The sequence below is a fragment of the Syngnathoides biaculeatus genome, chromosome 5, assembly GCF_019802595.1.
Source record: "Syngnathoides biaculeatus isolate LvHL_M chromosome 5, ASM1980259v1, whole genome shotgun sequence".
Taxonomy (NCBI): Eukaryota; Metazoa; Chordata; class Actinopteri; order Syngnathiformes; family Syngnathidae; genus Syngnathoides; species Syngnathoides biaculeatus.
This window is the reverse complement of record NC_084644.1, coordinates 31,951,789-31,972,606: the sequence shown is the minus strand read 5'-3', so window position 1 is coordinate 31,972,606 and position 20,818 is coordinate 31,951,789. Positions and strand designations below refer to the sequence as shown.

Here is a 20,818-nt window from a genome sequence, read left to right as displayed (position 1 = left end):
TAAAAATTATCCATTTCATGACACTTGACCTTTAAATAGTAATTCAATTAAAAAGTTTTCAAAATAAAAGTCAAATACTGTATTTTTGTGACCATAAGGCACATCTTATTAAAAGGTGCGGCCTCAGTACCTTTTATTTTTTAAGCAGTAAAAAAGGCTTATTATTTTTTTCCCCACTACGACCGGCGCAAGCCGTCCTCACCACCAACCAACATCATTACGCCACAGCAAATAGAACAGCACAACTATCAGACAACAAAACAACCAAAATGATAAGCAAAGAAATAATTGATCCAAAACATGCACTTGAAACGCTGTTTACATACATGTTTAGTGCTACAAAGCATATGGCTATACAGCCACACTATCTTAAAACATATGGTAGGTTGCATGCACGCTATTAAAAAGGCATCGGGAGCAAATCTGAGTTCGGTTGTACTTTAAGTATTTAACAACACAAACAGTGAGTTCAGTTATATTTTAATGACTTATATAACAATTTACATATATTTTTTGATTAATTCTCATCCACAAATCCATCCAAGTCTTCATCTTCTGTATCCAAAATGGACAGCGAAGCAAGTTCTCTTTCAAACACGGCAGGCTCCCTCTCGTCAATGTCATTGTCAGTCTCATTGCCATGCGGCTCCTTGGATATGATGATGGCTTTTCAAACAACAATTGAAGCGGACACGTTCGCCCAAGCATCCACAATCCATTCACAAATTGTGGTGTAACTCGCCCGGCGCTGCCTCGCAGTCTTAATAAAGCTGTGTTCGCAACTTGTGATCCATTGCTCCCACGCTGCCCGCAACTTCACTTTGTACACTGTTAGACGGATGTCCAGTGATTGAAGTTGCTTTGTCAATCATCCCGGAATAATAGCAAGCGCCGGGTTCATTTGCTTCGTAAGCATGTCGCTTCGTTGGTGACATTTTTGGGGGTATTATATACCTTGTATGTAGTCCCACACTCACCCCCTGTAACGTCTGTTCGCTGTCCTCTCACACTAATTTTTCCTCTATATCATTAACGTTTCAGCAGGAAATGCTCCCAGTCAGTTACAGATTTTGGACGTCAGTGCACACATAAAGTGCTCTTCATTATAAGTCACCCCGTCCATATTGGGGAAAATTTCGAGACTTTTAAGTTCGCCTTATAGTTGTGAAAATACGGTAAAAATTGTACATGAATGTGTTTAAGAAGAAATTGTTCTTAAAGAGTAAACGCAAATGTATTGTGTTAAGAAGTGAACTACAATGTTCCCCTGTTATAGGCGGGGGTGTAAGGAATGTAACCCTCACAAAAAACTAAAATCTGCTAATAATGGATGCAGTATTAATATTCCTTTGTATGATGTGTGCCATATTTTTGCAACCATAAGAACCACTTAAAAGTCTTACATTTTCTCCAAAATGGACAGCATACCTTATGTGCACAATTGTTGTGAACACGCTGATTACACTGTTAGCATGAATGCTCCCAGCATGCTTTGCGGCACTAAGGAGGTCCTGAGTGCCGCAAAGCACGCTGGGAGGATGTAAACATGTTTTGTGTCAGTTATTTCGTGCGTCAGTCTTTTATTTATTTTATTACTTGCTAGTTATGCTATTCTGTTTCCCGTGGTGCGATAATTTTAGTTTTGATGTGACTGTGTACATCGTCGGTAATGATGTGCCTACACAGCCAGTGTGGGGCATTGTAAGCTGCTTCTGCTTACAGATAGGAAATGCAGTTGTTACTCACTCACTCACTTGTGAGCGCCATCATATGGTATTTTAGATACATGCTAAAATATTGGTTTGTTTAAGTTTAATTATGCTGCAAAATCAATTGAGAAAGCGGCTGTGTAGGTGCTATGTGGACCCTGGAGGAATAGCGAATACATAATCACAGCATGTGGCTAAAACGGGCCAATCACAAGAGGTGCTGCATGGGGCACTGTGTACATCACGTGATACACTGTGGGCGTTGTTGACCGTGCAACCGCGGGAGTATAAAGTGGCCTTTATACGGCAGTGTATAAATATCTGCTGGGCCTTTAATAGCTTGCTTTTTGTATGCACGCTTAGTGATTGTAAAAGACAGGATGCTGTGGTATCTGAATCCAAGATTTTATTGCAGTAGTCTGACATAGTGCAGTCATCAGACCAAATTTCTCTTGTAGTCTGATCCAGGCATTACATGTTGTCTCTGTTAGACATGTTCTTTGTCCCACACTCCTGACATGAATAATATCTTTTGGAGAGCTCAACAGGTCATTTAAATAGACTAATTGCTCCATCTTGTGATGGGATCAGTTATATATATATTTTTTTTTTAACTGGCTGATTGGTGGTCAGCCCCAAAAATCCTGATTGTGTAAAGCGTACTCCTATGTATTATTTATTGGTCTTTCACAAAAAGTAGATATTCATTAATTGCTGTATGTACCTACTGCTATCTAATAGCAGACCAATCATTTGTCTGTCGCTATGCCTCACTGGCATCAATATATACAGTAAACAAAGACATTATTATAAAGACATTAGTTATTGAAAATATATTTCTTGAACATTTAAGTACACAATTATATACAGTAAATGAACAGGTCATTTAAATAGACTAATTTTTCCACCTTGTGGTCGGATCGGTTATTTTTTATTTTTTTAAACTCTAGGATTGGTGATTGGCCCCAAAAATCCTGATCATATAAAGTGTACTTCTAATATATTTTATTTACTCATTTTTAATCGCTGTAACCTGTTTTTCTTTTTTAATTTAGTTTGGATTTTGCGCTGCATATTTGTAAATGTATTGTTTTTCTGTATTTTTCGAAAGACTGCATATTTTTAAAATGTCTTTCCTACTTGATGATGCAATTAAGAGGTGTGTCTCAACACTTTTGTGCGTCTACTACAGAAGATTTTGCAGGGTGTAAGTCCTCCTTCCTCATTGTATTCCCAGTTCTCGCTGGATGTTCCCTACCATCAACTATAATACCAATTGCCTGTTTAAAAATTAATCTGTTTTCCTTCCTGCTGTTACATTTTAATTGAGAGACTACATTTACATATTTTTAAATACATGTTCATTTAAAGTGTTTTCACGTTTGCCTTGACTTCTTTAGCTAATGTGCTCTTTTGTGTCCCAATCGTTCTTGGAGCTACAGTAAGAGGTATTAAATGCTTTATGCTTTTTTCAATGTCTTTTCATTTCCTTGCAGTTATACCTGCTGGCAGGCTATTACTACACAGCAACAGAAGAGTACGACATAAAGTGGACGATGCCTCACTGCGTCCTCACGCTCAAACTTATTGGTAACGTCCTTTCGCCAAAGCACTATGCTTGTTCACTCCTGTTTTACAGCCGCCATCTATCAGTGCTTTATCATGGCCATTAACCGCTTGTGGACACTGCTTGTACTGCTAAAGGTCATGATTTCATTCATTAGTCACCCTAACATGGTTCCTTACACCTGTTTTTACGCTCTCTGATTTCAGGTTTGGCATTTGATTACTATGACGGCGGGAAAGAACCAGTGAGTCGGTTGATGTCGTTGCTTTTTTCTTTCTTCATTTTTGTTTGTCTTCGCCACACACTCACCGGCCACTACATTAGGTACACATGCAAAAGCCATCGATTTAGCTGTGTGGCTCACGTACAGTGTGTGTTATAGAACTGCACCGCATCACATTTAGAGCATTCTGTAATATTCTTGTCTTATTGAGCCAAAACATCTTAATGAACGGTTGTATGTCTACCTCTGCCCACCAATTGGCTGGTGACTGGTCAAGGTTGTTTACTCCTAATCTCACTCATCTGAGATGCGCTCAGGTTTACCCTGACCCTAACATGGACAAGTGCTATAGAAAACATATGTAATGTAGTGAATGTAAAACTTATACACTACACACCCCTGGTCAAATTCCACGTTTTGTAATATTAAAAAATGAGACCAAGTTTAATAATTTCACACCTTTTCGCCATGAATGTAACAGTACACTTCAATAGATTTTTTTTCTAGAGGGGAATTACGGACAAAAAGTTCCACCTTGCTATTATCAGAGCGTAACAAAATCTCCACATGTGGGAAATGTGTTTGGGATTTATCACCAGCTCTTTAAATGTTGGCAAATGAGTGCTGACTCACGTTTCCCATAGTTTGAATGAGATTGGTTAATTCTGAACATATCCAAATTCTAGTAAAAAGAGTGTGTTCACATTTGTGCAAGGACATTATTTCAGTTGTATATTTTTTGTCACCTCTGAATAATATATTTTTTTTTTTCAATTGAGTTGCACATTATATGTCACATTAATTGTAGAAAACTTGGTGAAATGATTAATATTGGTCTCAAATTTTTGTCTCACAAAAACATGTTAATTGGAGAGAGGTGTGTAGAAATTTTAAATATGCTGTATTTAGTGAATGCGCTCTTAAAATGTTTTTAATATGGCTTACTTATATTTTCAGACAATGTTTTGACTTTGTAATTAATGGTTCCAACTATAAGAAGTAGCTCCATATTTAACTTAATGTTGAATTAATACAATGTTAGTCAGAACCTCTTAATTTTTAATACGGGGTTTGTATGGCATCTCACTGGATTATGCATGTATCTTGTGTGACCGGAAAGTGTGGTACACTTTCTCATGCTCTGTATTAGTTCCACATTAGTTGGCTTGTTAGTTTAATAGAAACTAGACTAGGGATTGAAGCAATTAGTCGGGTAATTTATGCGTCAACTTTCCACTTTGCAATGATGGTTGTAGCTTGTAGTCTTTAATGTGAAGATGAACTGTTCATGTGTCAAGAAAAGATTGTCATCCCATCTTAAGTCACATGCAGGTTGTGTGCGTGCGCATATGCCTCCTTGCTGCTCAGTGATCTTTGCTAGGACCATCCAATGATACATTGATGGACTGTCATAGAAAGTCAGGCTAAAATTTTCTAAAATGCACCTTTCAATATGTTTTAAACTTCATACTATTCTGATATACTGTAGTATGTAGCAGTACTGTTGTGTTAGATAAAGTGTTGTTGAAGGTGGTTAAATTATGATGTTACTTGAACTGTTTCTGAACGTTATTGGATATAGGTGTAGGGGAGTCAGCTGTGTCTTGGGCAGAACAGCCTGACAGTGTGAATGAGGGAGAAGTTTTGACCACAGACTTTTTTTCCCCTCATTTTTGTTTTTGCATTGGTGCGCGAGTTGAGAAAAAATAGTCATCGAGTCGACTCGACTATCATCGCCTTAGAATCGACTCCAAAAAATCTGAAGTCTTTCAACCCCTAATCTTGACTAAATTCTGGGGTGGGTGGTCAACACAGATCTGCAATGGGTGCTGGTCTCACACGGCCATTATTGAGAATGCAGGCACTCTAGTTTGTGATTCCTTCCCAGCTGATTCGCATCAAATGTTTCTCTGCTAATGTCCAATTATCAATGGTTAGGGAGAGCTGAGCGCACAGCAGAAGAGCGCTGCCCTGCCGTGCGTGCCCTCACTGCTGGAGGTGCTCGGCTTCTCCTACTTCTACGGAGGCTTCCTGGTGGGCCCGCAGTTCACGCTCCGCAGCTATCAAAAGCTGGTGGCAGGGGAGCTCAGCGACTGCCCAGGAAAGCCTCCAAATAGGTAGAGGAATCAGCTGAAAGACAAAAGTATTTCTCCCAGCAGATGGAGAACTTGTTCTCAACACCTTTTCCTGTTTTCCTCCTCTTCTAGTGTGGCAGCAGCTGTGAAGAGATTCTCCCTGGGTTTTCTCTTTCTGATTATATTTGCAATATTCAGTCCTCATTACCAAGAGAGCTACTACCTGACAGATGAGTATGATGTCAGTATTCATATATCAATGTGGACGACCTTTCACTTTGTTTTGCCCAAGTCTTGTCATGTGTCTGTCATTTTTGTGTCTTTACAGGCTCGTCCATTCTGGTTTCGCTGCATCTTCATTCTGATTTGGGCTAAAATCATACTGTATAAATATGTCTGCTGCTGGCTCATAGCTGTGAGTGTTAACAACCATCTGCATAATGATGCGGTTTTATGATATTGAATCCAATAGTTGTATGAAAAATGTTTACAAATAAAATGCACTCCTCTCAAAGAGTTAGGGATAGTTGACCTTCGGGTGAAATTTCAGGATGAACCTAAGGCCATGTATGCGCAAAATGATTTTTCAAAGTTGATCATCTTCGATAATATTAACACCGCACACCTCGCATAAAGATCGACTTCCACCAACGATCCGGAATCCAGTCATTCAAGACAGAAATCTTGCATAATCAAATGTGATCTAATAAAAGTGAAGAAGAAACATAACAGCAACCCGAACAACACATTGAAGAGGACAGGACAGGCCAATTATCTTTCTATATACGTGGCCAATAATGCAGTTTTATAAGTAGACTTATTTGATGGTGATGCTTTTGCAGGAAGGCGTTTGCATCTTGACTGGGTTGGGCTATAACGGCGTGAGGGACGGCGAGCCCCAGTGGGATGCTTGCGCCAACATGAAGGTGTGGCTCTACGAGACCACGCCGCTCTTTGGTGGGACCATCGCCTCCTTTAATATAAACACCAATGCTTGGGCTGCCAGGTAAGTGCAGTGGCCAGAAAAAAAAAAGTTAATTATTTACCATAGCTGATAGCTGAAATATGGATGAAGCTAATGTGACGATGCTTCAGAAGGAACTCATTTATACTAACGTTCCATATGGGCTTTTATTAGATTGTCTCAACACGTCAAATCATTATGCAAGATGAGACAAGTGCAGGTATGGAAAGTCATGATATCCAGGTTCAGGTCCATGTATGCTCTTTGTCATCACTAGTAAGACAATTCAGTGTACTCGTAGAACCATGTCTTAGTAGTAACATTTGTTTACGCTTTTGGTGCCACTTGGCCTACTACTATACAATAAACTTCACTAGTAAACTGTTGTGCTGCACTAATTACACTACTAAGCCCGACTGTTTGGTATTTTTCACACACAAGTACCCTCCAGGACACTACGAGTAACAACAAAATAATGTGCTATTAATATTCCAAATGTATCCTACTTTTAGTATGCAGAAACGTCATGCAGTAGTGGAAAGAACATTAGCAGTAAGACACACATTTGACATTTCATGTTTTTTTTTTTGCAGTTACTTATTGGCAACACTGAAAAAAAAAAAGTGGAAAGTGAGGAATCTGAATTTGATTTTGGATTGATGCACCACTGAATTGATTCTTTGTGCACACCATTATTTACTCAATACTACTTGAGCTTACCTGAAACAGGTGATATTTGTGAAAGCAGCACTTGGCTCCCGTTTCTTGTCCTCTACAATGAGCTTTCTCTATTGGAAACATGTTGATACTTGTACACATGTATATAATAGACACATGTACCACAACGCTCTTCTCTCACGGTGATCACATATTTAGTGTTTAGTATTTCTACACCACTACGACATTACTATGCATGCTGGGGACATAAATATCACTAAAACATTGCAGTAAATTTGAGTTATATATACTGCATGCAGTCATGCTAAAAATATTGGTACCCCATTCATATAGTTGTCTGAAAAAATAGTTCTCACACTACTCTGGGATTTAGAAAACAGAAATAATTTTGGTTGTTCTGATTAACATAAAACGGGAAAAGTTTAGTTTGATTTCATGTCAGACAGTCAAGAAAGGATCATGTGTCTTTTTATGGTTGTGCTAAAATAATGTTGGCACCCCTGTTAGAAGTGAGATACAGTCATTCTAAAATTGTGCGCCGAATTGTCTTACTCGTAAGGACAAAGAGCATGCTTATTCATGACCCATTTCTGCTCCAAGGTCTGAACTTGGCTCACTATCTTGGCTAATGATACACCCCAGCCTCAGGTTATGAGTTTGAAGTGATTCTCCTTTGCTCGCAAAAATCCTTAAATAATAAAGAACATTGCAACTTTATCAATTTAACCCTCAGGGTGTAGCATTGAACCAAAACAATAAACAGACGAATCTCTTTGTTCCCTAAAAGTCCAACTGAAATAATCACTACACTTAGAAGCAGTGTGGGAAATAGAAGGGCTTCTCCTTCCTGCTTCAGCCAATGACATTTTTATTGACAAAACACTTTTCATACAATGAAATGCAACTTAAAAAAATAGTCATGGGTGAGCTGTACCCTATCCCAACTGACTTTGGGCGAGAATCATGTTGCATCCAATTGACCCCTCCGTGGATATTGCGCAATCCGCGTCACTGACCAATCAGAGGCCAGAGATCTGCATAGACCAAAGCCCGTTTTTGCTCCCACCATTTTCTCAGAGAACATTGCATGGTCCAGTATAGGGTTAGTTAGCGTTTTATCGCGTATTTGGGTTATTTAACAAAAAATATGGTTAAGAGGTGTAGTCACGGACTTTGTAATAGTGACGACAGGTATCCTGAAAGGCTAGTTGGTGGAGTTCGATTCGTACCCTTTCCAAAACCGAAGACCCAGTACAAAAAATGCCTTCGATGGATCAAACTTTGTGGAAGACCGCATCATCAACTAAATCCATCTAATATCAACCGGAACACATATGTTTGCACGAAGGTATGCCCTATATTTGATTTTCAATACATGTCTCGTATAAATGAATTCGAAGTTCTTCGCTAGCATAACACAGCTACGTGTGAACGATTGACACACTTATTCTTTGTTGAGCAATATTTAGCGATGATCAGACTGCACAAACGTATTGATTTCTTGCTGGCTCGCGGCCGAAGCTTAACCAGACTGTGTTTGCACGAAGATATGCCCTAATTTGATTTTTAATACACGTCTCTTATAATGAATGAGACGTTCTGCTAGCATAACATTGCTACGTGTGAACGATTGACACACTTATTCTTTGTTGAGCGATATTTAGCGATGATCAGACTGCACAAACGTATTGATTTCTTGCTGGCTCGCGGCCAGAAGCTTAACCAGACTGTGTTTGCACGAAGATATGCCGTATATTTGATTTTTAATACACGTCTCGTATAAATGAATGAGACGTTCTTCGCTAGCATAACATTGCTACGTGTAAACGATTGACACACTTATTCTTTGTTGAGCGTTATTTAGCGATGATCGGACTGCACAAACCTGTCGCTTTCTTGCTGGCTCACGGCCAAAGCTTAACCAGACTTTGTTTGCACGAAGATATGCCCTAAATTTGATTTTTAATACACGTCTCGTATAAATGAATGAGACGTTCTCCACTAGCATAACATTGCTACGTGTGAATGATTGAATGAAATCAGAAGCATGGCGTCTCGCTCAGTTAAGAATGTATTGTATTTAGAATCTATAATATATCGTTGATTTGAATGAAATCAGAAGCATAGAGTCTGTCTCAGTTCAGAATGTATTGTATTGTATTTGCCATTTTTACTGTTTGTCTTACGTGAGCGCACGTGGCGTGACGTCACTTCAGGAGGCGTGGTTAAGTGCCCTGTACGGAGGGGTCAATTGCAGGGCACATACAAAGAACCATTTTTGCTCACATTCACTCCTATGGACAATTTAGAGTATTCAATGAACCTAAGTCCTGTAGCACATACCATTAGCACACTATGCCACTGAGAGCTTAATCTCAAACAAACTAGATCTAATACAATGTTACACACAGAAGAGGAGACATTAACCTTCATTAATTACTGACTTCCCCTCTCAGCACGTTCTGAAGTCCTGTTTCAGGTCAAATTTATTTGTACAGCTCTTTATCACCAAAAAGTCAGAGGGATTTATAGGCCCATAGTTGAAAAAGTTTGAAAACATCCTGTGATCTAAACCCACAGTACCATTTGCGGAGAAACAGCCTCACACCATCATGTTCCCACCTCTGATCTTCACTGTTGATATGGTCATTTTTGGGTGATGTGCAGTGCCATTTTCCCTTCAAGCAGTTCAGTTTTGCTCCCATCCGACCACACTATATTCTCCCAGTATTTAATATGGCTTGTCCAAATGTTATTCAGAAAACTTTAAACGAGCTTTGACATCCTTGGAAAAAAATTCCGCGATGAGCACAAATACCCGCCACAGCGGGAGAGTACATTACACACCGTTTTCCTTGCGACAACAGTACCTACTAATTCCAGGTCATTTTGAAGCTATCCACAGGTGGTCCTTGGCTCTTGCACAACAGTTCTGATCACTACAGTGTTCCTTGTTCTTTGTTCTGGCAGCACCGACTGCCGGAGAAAAATTCCTTGTGTGTTTTTACATACTTGGCCATTAAAGCTGATTCTGCTTCTGATTCTTTGCGATCCCCTGTCAGAAATCATGATCGAGCAAAATTTATGGTATTGGCTTTCCACTTGCGTATTATGGCCGACTGTGCTGACTGGAACGTGGAGAAGCTTAGATATACGCCTGTAACCAATGTCATAGTTATGTTTTGCAAAAATTTGTTTACAGTGGTATTGAAACAGATCTCTTCTCTTACTCATCATGAGATGTGTCTTGACTCACACCTTGGCAATGAAACATTTGTAGGCCATCATTTAGGACTGAACTATCTGATATTCATTTTTACTGACAAGGGCTGTTTGATTATTGAGAGGTTTTTTTTTTTTTTTTGCACCACGCTTCTATGTGTTCAATTATATTTACCTAAATATTACAATATAGGTGGTGCGGTGGCCTCACAGTTCTGAGGTCCCAGGTTCAATCCCAGACCCGCCTGTGTGGAGTTTGGATGTTCTCCCCGTTCCTGTGTGGGTTTCCTCTGGGCACTCCGGTTTCCTCCCACATTCCAAAAACGTGCACCATTAATTGGACACTCTAAATTGCCCCTAGGTGTGATTGTGAGTGCGGCTGTTTGTCTCTATGTGCCTTGCGATTGGCTGGCAACCAGTTCAGGGTGTACCCCGCCTCCTGCCTGTTGACAGCTGGGATAGGCTCCAGCACTCCCTGCGACCCACATGAGGATAAGCGGCGAATAAAATGGATGGATGGATGGATATTACAATATATCACACAATATTTTGATAATATCACTCTAATGCTAATAATTTTTGTATATTGAATTGGTTTTAACATTTCACAAACATGGGATTAATTCCATTATGTACATGCAGTGAAAATGTTTGATCATCCTGATCCACTGTCATATGATGTTTTCTATGAACATTATTATCAAGGCAGCAGAAGCTGCAAGGTACATGTGAGCCAAACAAATGGCGTTATTGAATTTAATAAAAATTTTTCCGTATACCAGGCAGGTGTTTAAGCGGCTGAAGTTTTTCGGCAACAAAACACTGTCCCATGTGTCCACTCTCCTCTTCTTGACCATATGGCACGGTCTTCACTCGGGATACATCATGTGCTTCTCCATGGAATTTATCATCATCACTGTTGAGCGACAGGTACATTCCACGGTTATCATTCCCATCAAACCGTCAGTGGATGACTAATGTATTACCCGGAGGGTTCAACTAGTCATTATCTACGTTTGCCTCATTTTGAACCCGCTCAATCTTTTAATGAACAGACTTAGTGACTTAACCATATTGATCGAATGCACCTGCACCGTTAAGAGCGCCTATGATTAAATATTGACTCTGGTCTTAATTTGGCAGCAGCCCACTCTATGAAGAGTGTATGTAATTGTGTTGGTTTTTTTTTTGTGTGTGTGACAGTATCAGTCGCTGGTGCGGGACAGTCCAATGCTGACTAATTTGGCCGAGGGTCCCCTTTACCCGCTCATATACGTCATCCAGCAGGTCATACACTGGCTCTTCATGGGCTACGCGCTGGTGCCCTTCTGCATCTTCACCTATGACAAATGGCTGAAGGTCCGTCTCAGACAAACTTGTGCATGCAAGAAAAATTCAGATAACAAGCGTAAACATTGTCTATATTTTTCCTGTTGGAAAAAAATGATTGATTACGCTTCTTCATGTTTGTTTTTGTAGTATTTTATTTTTGGGCCACAATGGAGAAAAAAAAACACTACACTGGCATTATAATTGCAATTTTAAAAGACAGATTATCAAGATACTTTTGTAATTGTACGAGAATATAGTTGCAGATTGTGGAGTTAAGAAATATATTTTCAAGATTAAAGTCGGAATGTTACAAAAATAGTCAGTCACAAGTTGTATATTTTTTAGATTAAAGTCATATTACAAAGTCATTTTTTAAGATTTTTTTTTGTTGTATATTTGCAAGATAAAATGTTATACATTTCTTAGTTATATATAACATTACAAAAATAGTTGTAAATTATAAAAATTAAAGTCATTTTGAGAAAAAGTTGTATATTTTCAAAATTAAAATTGTGACACGAGAATAAAGACACATTTTCAAGGTAAATTTATTTTCAAGAAGTCATAATAGCAGAATAAATATTAACATAACTTTTCCATTAGTGAAGTATTAAATTTTTTTAAATTAAAAAATATACATTTTGATTGAAGCTGTAGTACGAAAATATTTTACCCAAAAAGTTGTAATTTTTTTAATGTTAAAACAATTGTATATTTTTAAGAAAAGTCATAATTTTCAGATTGTTATATTTTGAGCATAAAGTTGTGTATTTTCGAGAAATGAGGTGTCTATTTTCCAGTTCATTGTCATAATTTGGGAAAATAATTATAGATTTTCAAGGGAAAAAAATATTTTGGCGATTAAAAAGTCATAACATTCTATTGTAGTGATTCAATTAATTTTACGACAGCGGTTCCCTAACGTTTCTTTTGGCGCACCTCTCTTTTTGGAGATTGAATTTTCAGCGCCCCTCAAGTTTAAATGTTTCCTGCTCCCCACTTGCAAACGTTATTTCTCGGTCATCAACAAAATCATGAACAACAACAGTTGATACGTAACTTAATAATGAAAACTTCTCACAATTTTTGGTTTCCCCGCACCCACCCTTTCATAACACCTCCCAGTTCAAAAACCAGTCTTACGAGATCTGCCATCTATTTCTTTTAGTTCCAAGTCAATAATAAATATATTTTATAGGAAAAACATTAAATTTTTTAATAGTAAAATTTTTATATTGCTAAATGGATGTACTTAATTTTTTTTATATTTTCAAAATTAAATCAAGTCAATTTTATTGATAGAGCATTTTAAAGCAGTCACAGTTGAAGTCTTAATATTCCGAGAATGTCGTACATTTTCAAGGAAAAAAGATGTAAATTTTTTTTTAGATAGTCACAATACAATGGAAATAAAGGTGCATTTTTTTTAGATTCAAGTCATTATATTACAAGAATATGGTCATATTTTTGAGAAATAAAATATATTTTTGTTTAAAATATTCATACAATGAGAATTTTAATAATTGTTTTGATTAAAGTTGCAATATTGCATTGAGATTCAGGGTTTTTTTGTATGTGTGTTTGTTTTTAACTTTTCAATGTAGCCCAAATACTCCATTGTAAAAAAAAAAAAAAAAAAAAAAAAAAAAAAAAAAAGTCTGAAGACAAAGAAATGTCTGTATGTGAGAAGTGTCCTGGCTGGTGCATCAATATTATCATCCATAAATCAAGATATTTAGCAGGTCTCGACAGCCATGACAGATTTGCTGATCTCCTTACTACAAGGCAATGCACCATCGAGCTGACTGTGAGGTCATTTTTAAAGATAATACGTTGATGTATTGATGCATTAAATCCGGAGTGGGAACCTACCCGCATGTGTTGCGATGCTGATGCAGCCCACCATGCAAATAAAAAACCAATAAAACCTCAAATGAACAGTTATTAAAATTGTATGTCATCAAAACATGGCCATAATATTCAGTGTAATGATAAACATTTGTTCTACTGTTCCCTCACATTTTTAAACAAATTTATTATGGCTTTAATAGCTGCGGTCCTTGATGGGGTAGAGGTTCCTTGTCTCGGATTTAAAAGGTGCACCTAATGCAGTGAGAGGTCCGTCTGTCATAATGCATTCTGAAGTTAGGAACGGCAGTTTGAAGACATTAGTGCTGAACACGAGATATTAAATTGACGCGAGTCCTTCTGGGAGTTGTTTGTTAAGACATAGGACAGAAATAGCATCGTAGGACTTGAAAACGGCTTTTCTATTTCAACACTTGAGTTTTTGTAGAGGATAATGAGGAGTTGCTATGGGAATCGGAGGCAAGTGATGAAAATGGTACCTTGTGACTTGGGGGAAGGAAGTGAAGTAAAAAAAAAAAATAATAATAATAATTTTAACCCCTTATACTGCCTGTAAGTTAAATTAAGTACCGTGAACTTGTATATACTCGCAGTTCAGCAGACATAAGTCTGTCTATTTGCATATTTTTGGGTGCCAAATAACTAAGTCTGTTGAGTAGCTTCATTTAGATAAAAGTAGTCCTTTGCCGCCATTGTCTCACATCTTTAGGCAATTACAGTACAATATGGACATCAGTCACTTGTGGATTTTCACTGTCCCCAGCAGGGTGTGATCCCGAGGGTGTACCAGTAATTCAATATAAAAAAGTAAAACTCGCTCATTACACATGAAGGCTGTTTGGATTCTTCATTGATTTATTGATTGGTCCAAGTGTCTTAAGACATGCGGTCGCTAGTCCGATGACACGACCACAAAGTTGATCATCGAACTGCGACTTAGGGTGTCCTGGTGCCAAGTGCATGTGTGGACACCCTTATGCTGGAACATGGTGTTGGTTATGGACAATTTACGATGAGTACAGAAGTTTAGGAACAGAACATTGCTCAGGTTCTGATCGGCGGGGAGCATTCTTCCCAATCACGCCCTTCCAGGTCTCACTGTCAGTCCACACATGAGCATTGAAGTCCCCCAGTAGAATGATAGAGTCCCCAGTGGGAGCACTCTCCAGTACTCCACTAAGGACTCCAAAAAGGGTGGGCACGCTCAACTGCTGTTTGGTGCATTGGCACAAACAAAAGTCAGGACCCGTCTCCCACACCCAAAAGCAGAGGGAGGCTACCCTCTCGTCGACTGGGGTGAACCCTAACATACAGGCGCCGAGCCGTTGGGCAGTAAGTATACCCACATCTGCTCGGAGTCCCTCACCATGAGTAACTCGCCAACAGAAGAGAGCCCAACCCCTCTCAAGAGGACTGGTACCAGAGCCCAAGCCATGTGTGGAGATGAACTCAACTATATCTAGTCGGAACGTCTCAACCTCACAGACCAGCTCGGGCTTCTTCCCTGCTGGAGAAGTGACAGTCCATGAACCTAGAGCCAGTTTCTGGAACCTGGGATCGGATCGCTACGGTCCCGGCCTTTGCTCATGCTGCACCCGATGCCTATGGCCCCTCCCACAGGTGGCGACGTCATGGGAAGTACATTTGTACTTACTGTTAAATATCACTGAGACACGCCAGTCACACAGCAGCAACATGCTAGCACAGCTCTAACGGTAGCACAGTGCTAACAGGGCCGGTAAAAGTCACTTCCTCGGCAGTCTCATTTTTATCTTTTCCGCTCAAGTGGCCCCTTGTGGCCATCAGAAAAAAATGCACAAATTAGCCACATCACTGCATAAACCGTAGGGTTGACAGCGTGTGGAAAAAAGTCACGGTTTGTAGGCCGGAAATTACAGTAGTCTAGCTTTTTTTTTTTTTTTTTTTTTTTAAAACATATTCTAATTGATTAAAATCCACCTGTAGGATTTTGATGGCAAGTGATGACAAATGGTAGCCTTGATTGTTCTTGTCATTATTCTTCACAGTACTTATTAAACTATTAACAGTGTACTTATTTAGCACTTCCTTCCTCCTTTTGGCATTTAGTATACCTAAAAAGAAAAAGTGTAATGCTCAGTTAGCGTCACTTCTTTGGTGCTCGTTCAGCTCATGAATGCATTTCCAACTCTACATTAGTGCTATACTTTTCCCTGATGATTCAGAATTTGTGCACCCTAGTGATGTTCTACTTTTGTGTTACAGGTGTACTTCTCTGTGTATTTTTGCGGTCACATCTTCTTCCTCGTAGCCTTTTTAATGGCGCCGTACCTGCGGAAGGCGCTGGTGCCAAAGAAGGAACGCAGCCCGCACAAGCAGGATTAAAAACTGGCTTCCCAAAGACTGCTCGGTACGCAAGACCCAGAACTAGACAGTCAGTGTGTGTTCAAAAATCGTTATGATCGCGTTTATTTCTATCAACATGCATAGGGAAAACTGGACATCACTCAACTAATATTTAGTGTAGCATACTGCAATGCGTTACATCTATATTGCGTGGCTTATGGAAAGCTTTTTGAATACCGTAATTCCCGGCCTACAGAGCACACCTGGTTACAAGCCTCACTGAGTACATTTGTAAAGGAAATACCATTTGGTACATACGTACGCCTCAGCTGTGTAAAAGCTGCGAGTGCCCACATTGAAACAAAAGATATTTACAAAGAAAGACGGTACACAGAAAGAGTCTAACGTTAGCACGGCTAACGCTAACAGGGCCGGTTAATATAAATCTTACCAGTAAATATCACTGAGTAATGCCAGTAACACAACAACAACACGCTAGCACAGCGCTAACGCAGCGCGAACAGGGCCGGTAAATGTCACTTCCTCGGCACATATATTCCAACGGTCTCGTTGTTACCTTTTCCGCTCGAGTGCCCCCTTGCGGCCGTTGGGAAAAAATGCACAAATTAACTGCATCACCGCATAAACCGCAGGGTTGAAAGCGTGTAAAAAAAAAAGTTGCGGCTTGTAGGCCGGAAATTACAGTACTTATTCAATATCCTCAGCTGAAGGTCGATGTTCCAGCAGGTTTTGCCTTTACTAGTGAGACAGTTCAGTCCAGCTACTGGTAAGGAAGTCATTCTACTAGTGTGCGGAATTGTTTTATAAGGTCTTTGAGCATTTATCGAATATCTTTTGGTAGCCATCTTAACATTGATGTGCAAGTATGTTTTGTCCTCACTAGTAGGACAACTGGCATACTAGTAGGACAACTAAATGGTACTAGTGAGGCAAAATCGAGCACTATTACTACTGGTGACATAAAATTGGAGTAGTTGATATCCAGTAGTTTACCTAAAGTACTTGTAGTTTGCAGATGTGGACGAGTGCACAGTTTTGGCTCACTGCTAGCACGTTATTGTACTACAAGTATGCCAGAATTGTTATATTATAATGCAGAAAGACGATTATGCAGAGGGGGGAAAAAAAGAGAAAGTTGTTGTTCTACTAGTATGCCCTAGGTTTTCTACTAGTGCACTGAATTGAGGCCAAAGGGCGTACTAGCACATAGACCTCAAGCTGGAGATCATTGATATCAAATAAATGCTCAAATAGCTTTCAATACGTTATTCTAAAAATACCAACTGCTCTTCAAAACAAATAGATGGATTTAATGTGTGTGGAAATGACAACTATTACAAGAATTTTAGCTCTTCTCACACATTTTTTTAATGAACACTTTTTAAAAAAAAAAATCTATTTTAAAGTGTCTGTCTGCTTCCTTTCCAGGTCAAAATATCCACTGACGGGACCAGTAACTTTCAAAAGGAGTGGAAAGGAAAATATTTTAAGGCCTTTAGTATATATATATATAATATATACATTTGTCCATGTGAAAATAAATCTCTATATTTTTGTGTAAAAAGTAAGGAGGCTTTTATAAACATTTTTGGAGAAACGTTTACAGGAAACAACCATTGTGCCACACGGGCTAACTTGGGGTACCCGTCAGCAGCGACTTCCTGTATTTTTTTTTTTTTTTAAATCCTCTGAGATACACCATTTGCACTCAGCAGTCACGGGTCCGGAGCCTATTTTTGGCCCCTAATATTATTGCTGTTATTATTGTAATGATGTTTTTTTTCATGTTTCTTAATTTCTCCGTCTTCAAATAAGAAAAGCTTCACTTTTGACGTGGATTGATACGACCACAACTGCTGCTCACTTGGAAGAACAGTTGAATTGATTGGTGTTGGTTTGTGACATCGACACAAAAGCACTGTACTACACACAAAAGTATCTCACAAGAGTGAGTGAGTACACGAGTCGCATTTGTGTCAATATTTTATACTTATACTCAATGGGACAACACTGAAGAAATCACATATTGCTACAATGTACAGTAGGCTGTTTACAGCTTGTAAAAATTAAAATTGTTTGCTGTGCACAACAAAAATACTCCACACTTTGGGGTGGTCTCACTTTTGTTGCCAGAAGTTGAGACATTAATGGTTCTGTGTTGTTATTTTGAGGGAACAGTAGAAATTTACAGTTCCCTCAGAATAACTAAAAAACAAAATACTGTATTTACTGTGCCCGCAAAATAACTCGACAAAGCCATTAATTTCTAATATGCTGGCAACAAAAGTGACTGCACCTTTCAGCGAAACTCTCCAAAGTGTAGCTACATTGTACAAGCCCCAATTCCAAATCAGTCTGCGTGTTGTGTGAAGCATAAATAAAACCAGAATGCAAACATTTAGCAAATCCTTCTCTACATATATTCAGTGAATACACTACAAAGACAGGATATTTACTGTTAAAACTAAAAAAAAAACCTTATTCACTAGTTTAGGATTTTCTTTTTCCAACATGTTCCAAAAACACTATGTTGTCACCTTTCCATTTAACATCATTTAATAAGTGTTCGGCAGCCGAGGGCAGTAATTGTTGAAGCTTCAAAATGAGAGAATATTTGCACACACACAAAGTTTGAACATTCAATGTCTTTTTAGTGTTTTCAGTTTAATAGAGGTTCAAAAGAACTTGCAAATCAATCCATTCTGTTTTTATTCACGTTTTACACATTGTCCCAACCACTGGAATTAGGGTTTTTAAGACCTTTCTTCAGTGTTGTCCAATGAATTCAAAAATATGAATGTCGTCCTCACTTACGTGAGATACCGTTCATACACAACCGACTCAACATTGCCTTGTGCTCATGAATGTTTTTACCAGTAATTTGCTTGGGATTAGTGTTGGGGAGGGAAAAAACAATAATAATAAGGCTTGATTTTATAAACGCTCAGTGGAAATGTTTTGTAATTTGTAACTAGGAAAATCACTCCTACCATCCATGGATGTTCTTTTATTTTATTGGTGCAACTCCCTTTAAGTTTTATGTTGGTTTTTTTTGTAAACAAAGTCTACCCCCCCCCACACACACACTTTTGCAGGAACTGCCTGTAGCAACTGCCTGTCGATTTTTACACACCATGACTATGATTAATGGCTATTTCAAGGGTTTTATTTTTATTTATGCCTTATCCAACCAAATGTACAAATCTACAAAAGGAGTGGTGCAAAACCGTGGAGGAATGTGATTTTTTTTTCAAGGATACAATTTTGTAATGTTGAGTAATAAAAAAAAAAAAGCTTCATTTCAGAACTAAGATGGTCCTGTTTCCTTCCGTGCAACGACGTCATTTTGCAGTTTGTGGGTGTTTGTGTGTTTAAAAGAGAGAGAGTCGCGGAAAAATATGAAATTCACATTACGCATCATGACGATGTATTTTTTTTTGGGGGGGGGTCATTAAAAAATATATAATTATAAATGATCTGAATTACCAGTGTGCCACCAAGCCGCTGGGGGAGGACGCAGCCGGAGAAGGACGCAGTGTGGGCGGGTTAACGCACGTCGAGGGCGGGGAGGAGTGGAGGGGAGGGGAGGGGGGGCGCCAGTGTAACATTCCCACTCTTGTTCCTTCTCCACAGACAAGAAAACAAGCACACGACTCCCAATTACACACACAGCCGTCCTCTTCTTTCGCTCCCTCGCCAACAATCCAGCGGGAGCTTGAGAGCAGGTTTTGCCGAGGACCGGGACGCGCGTACGCGTGACGAGCCAGGGGCGTGAAGCGGATGCTGCGAGGCTAAAGAAAAAAAAAAAAAAAAGAAGAAGAAGCGGCTGCGGGTATCGAGCATCGCTGCTGCAGCTGACACGGTAATGTCACTATTGATGTCGTTCTGTTCATGACTGCTGCGACGTTTCACCGTGCTTTATTTCTCACGTCAGGCATTATTGGTGCCCCCCATCTTGCTGTTGGGATGTGTGTCACTCACGCAGTGATGTCGCATTGCAAGTGCCAACACATGCATTCTCACATCCGAGGCCTTCTGTATAGATAGACATGATGGCAATGTACAGTATATGATCTTGCTTATGAGGGAGGTACAGCATGTTGGACCCCCACCACTCATTCCATACCATCCTCCTCTGAGGAGTCATTTTCCAGCTACAGCCACAAGCTGACAAACCACAATTAAAAGGCAGTAAAACACCCAACTTAACACACCCGAAGTCAGCTTTTTGACATTTATTGCAGTCAGAACACATACATACAGTTCTACAAATATAGAAAGAGGCCAGTGCAAAATGATCAGTTTATCTAATTTTGCATGGGTTTTTTTATTTAACCTCATTTTCTGTAGTGCTAATGAGTTAATGTTGTTGCACGCCCCCCCCCCCCACCCAATCCCATCCCCATCCAAATCCAACCCCCCTGTTGTCCCCCATTCCACCTTCTCTCCACCTCTCCTCTGCTCCCCCCCAGATGGACACAATGAAATGTCTCTCCTTCCTCTTCCTTTGCTTGACTTCGGTTGCCAGTGGCAACAAAGGTCAGTTACTCGTCCAGATCGATATCGGCTGTTCGTGTCGATGTGTTGCGTGCGTGCATTTTGTTGTTTTTAGCTTATTTTAGATACACGTGCGTAGTTCTAAGGAGACCCAATAGACAAAGTGAAGGCTTTATAATGATGATGAGTTCTGATTGGCACTGTCTTCAATGTATTAACTAGAGAGTATACGTATTTATTTCTGTGACTGGTTGGGGATCAGTCCAGGGTGTTCTGCGGTTCTCGCCCTTTGTCCACTGGCATGGACCCCATCTCACCAGCTGGACACTAAGGAGG

The 20,818-nt window shown here is 39.4% G+C and overlaps 2 protein-coding genes across 2 annotated transcripts in view; both read left to right on the top strand.

The window, feature by feature from the left end:
• The window catches only part of lpcat3 (lysophosphatidylcholine acyltransferase 3), a 30,587-nt gene extending 11,553 nt beyond the window's left edge, over nt 1-19,034 (top strand). The window contains exons 4-13 of the mRNA XM_061819782.1: nt 3,206-3,299; nt 3,483-3,520; nt 5,438-5,616; nt 5,707-5,815; nt 5,903-5,989; nt 6,417-6,580; nt 11,221-11,368; nt 11,642-11,797; nt 15,884-16,028; nt 17,414-19,034. Of these exons, the coding sequence (XP_061675766.1) occupies nt 3,206-3,299; nt 3,483-3,520; nt 5,438-5,616; nt 5,707-5,815; nt 5,903-5,989; nt 6,417-6,580; nt 11,221-11,368; nt 11,642-11,797; nt 15,884-16,003 (1,095 nt within the window). The 3' untranslated portion in view covers nt 16,004-16,028; nt 17,414-19,034. The remainder of the gene's footprint in view (nt 1-3,205; nt 3,300-3,482; nt 3,521-5,437; nt 5,617-5,706; nt 5,816-5,902; nt 5,990-6,416; nt 6,581-11,220; nt 11,369-11,641; nt 11,798-15,883; nt 16,029-17,413) is intronic.
• A 546-nt stretch (nt 19,035-19,580) lies between these two features.
• Nucleotides 19,581-20,818, top strand: part of clstn3 (calsyntenin 3) — a 29,618-nt gene continuing 28,380 nt past the window's right edge. Inside the window, exons 1-2 of the mRNA XM_061819711.1 lie at nt 19,581-19,847; nt 20,458-20,524. Coding sequence (XP_061675695.1) covers nt 20,458-20,524 — 67 coding nt within the window. The 5' untranslated portion in view covers nt 19,581-19,847. The remainder of the gene's footprint in view (nt 19,848-20,457; nt 20,525-20,818) is intronic.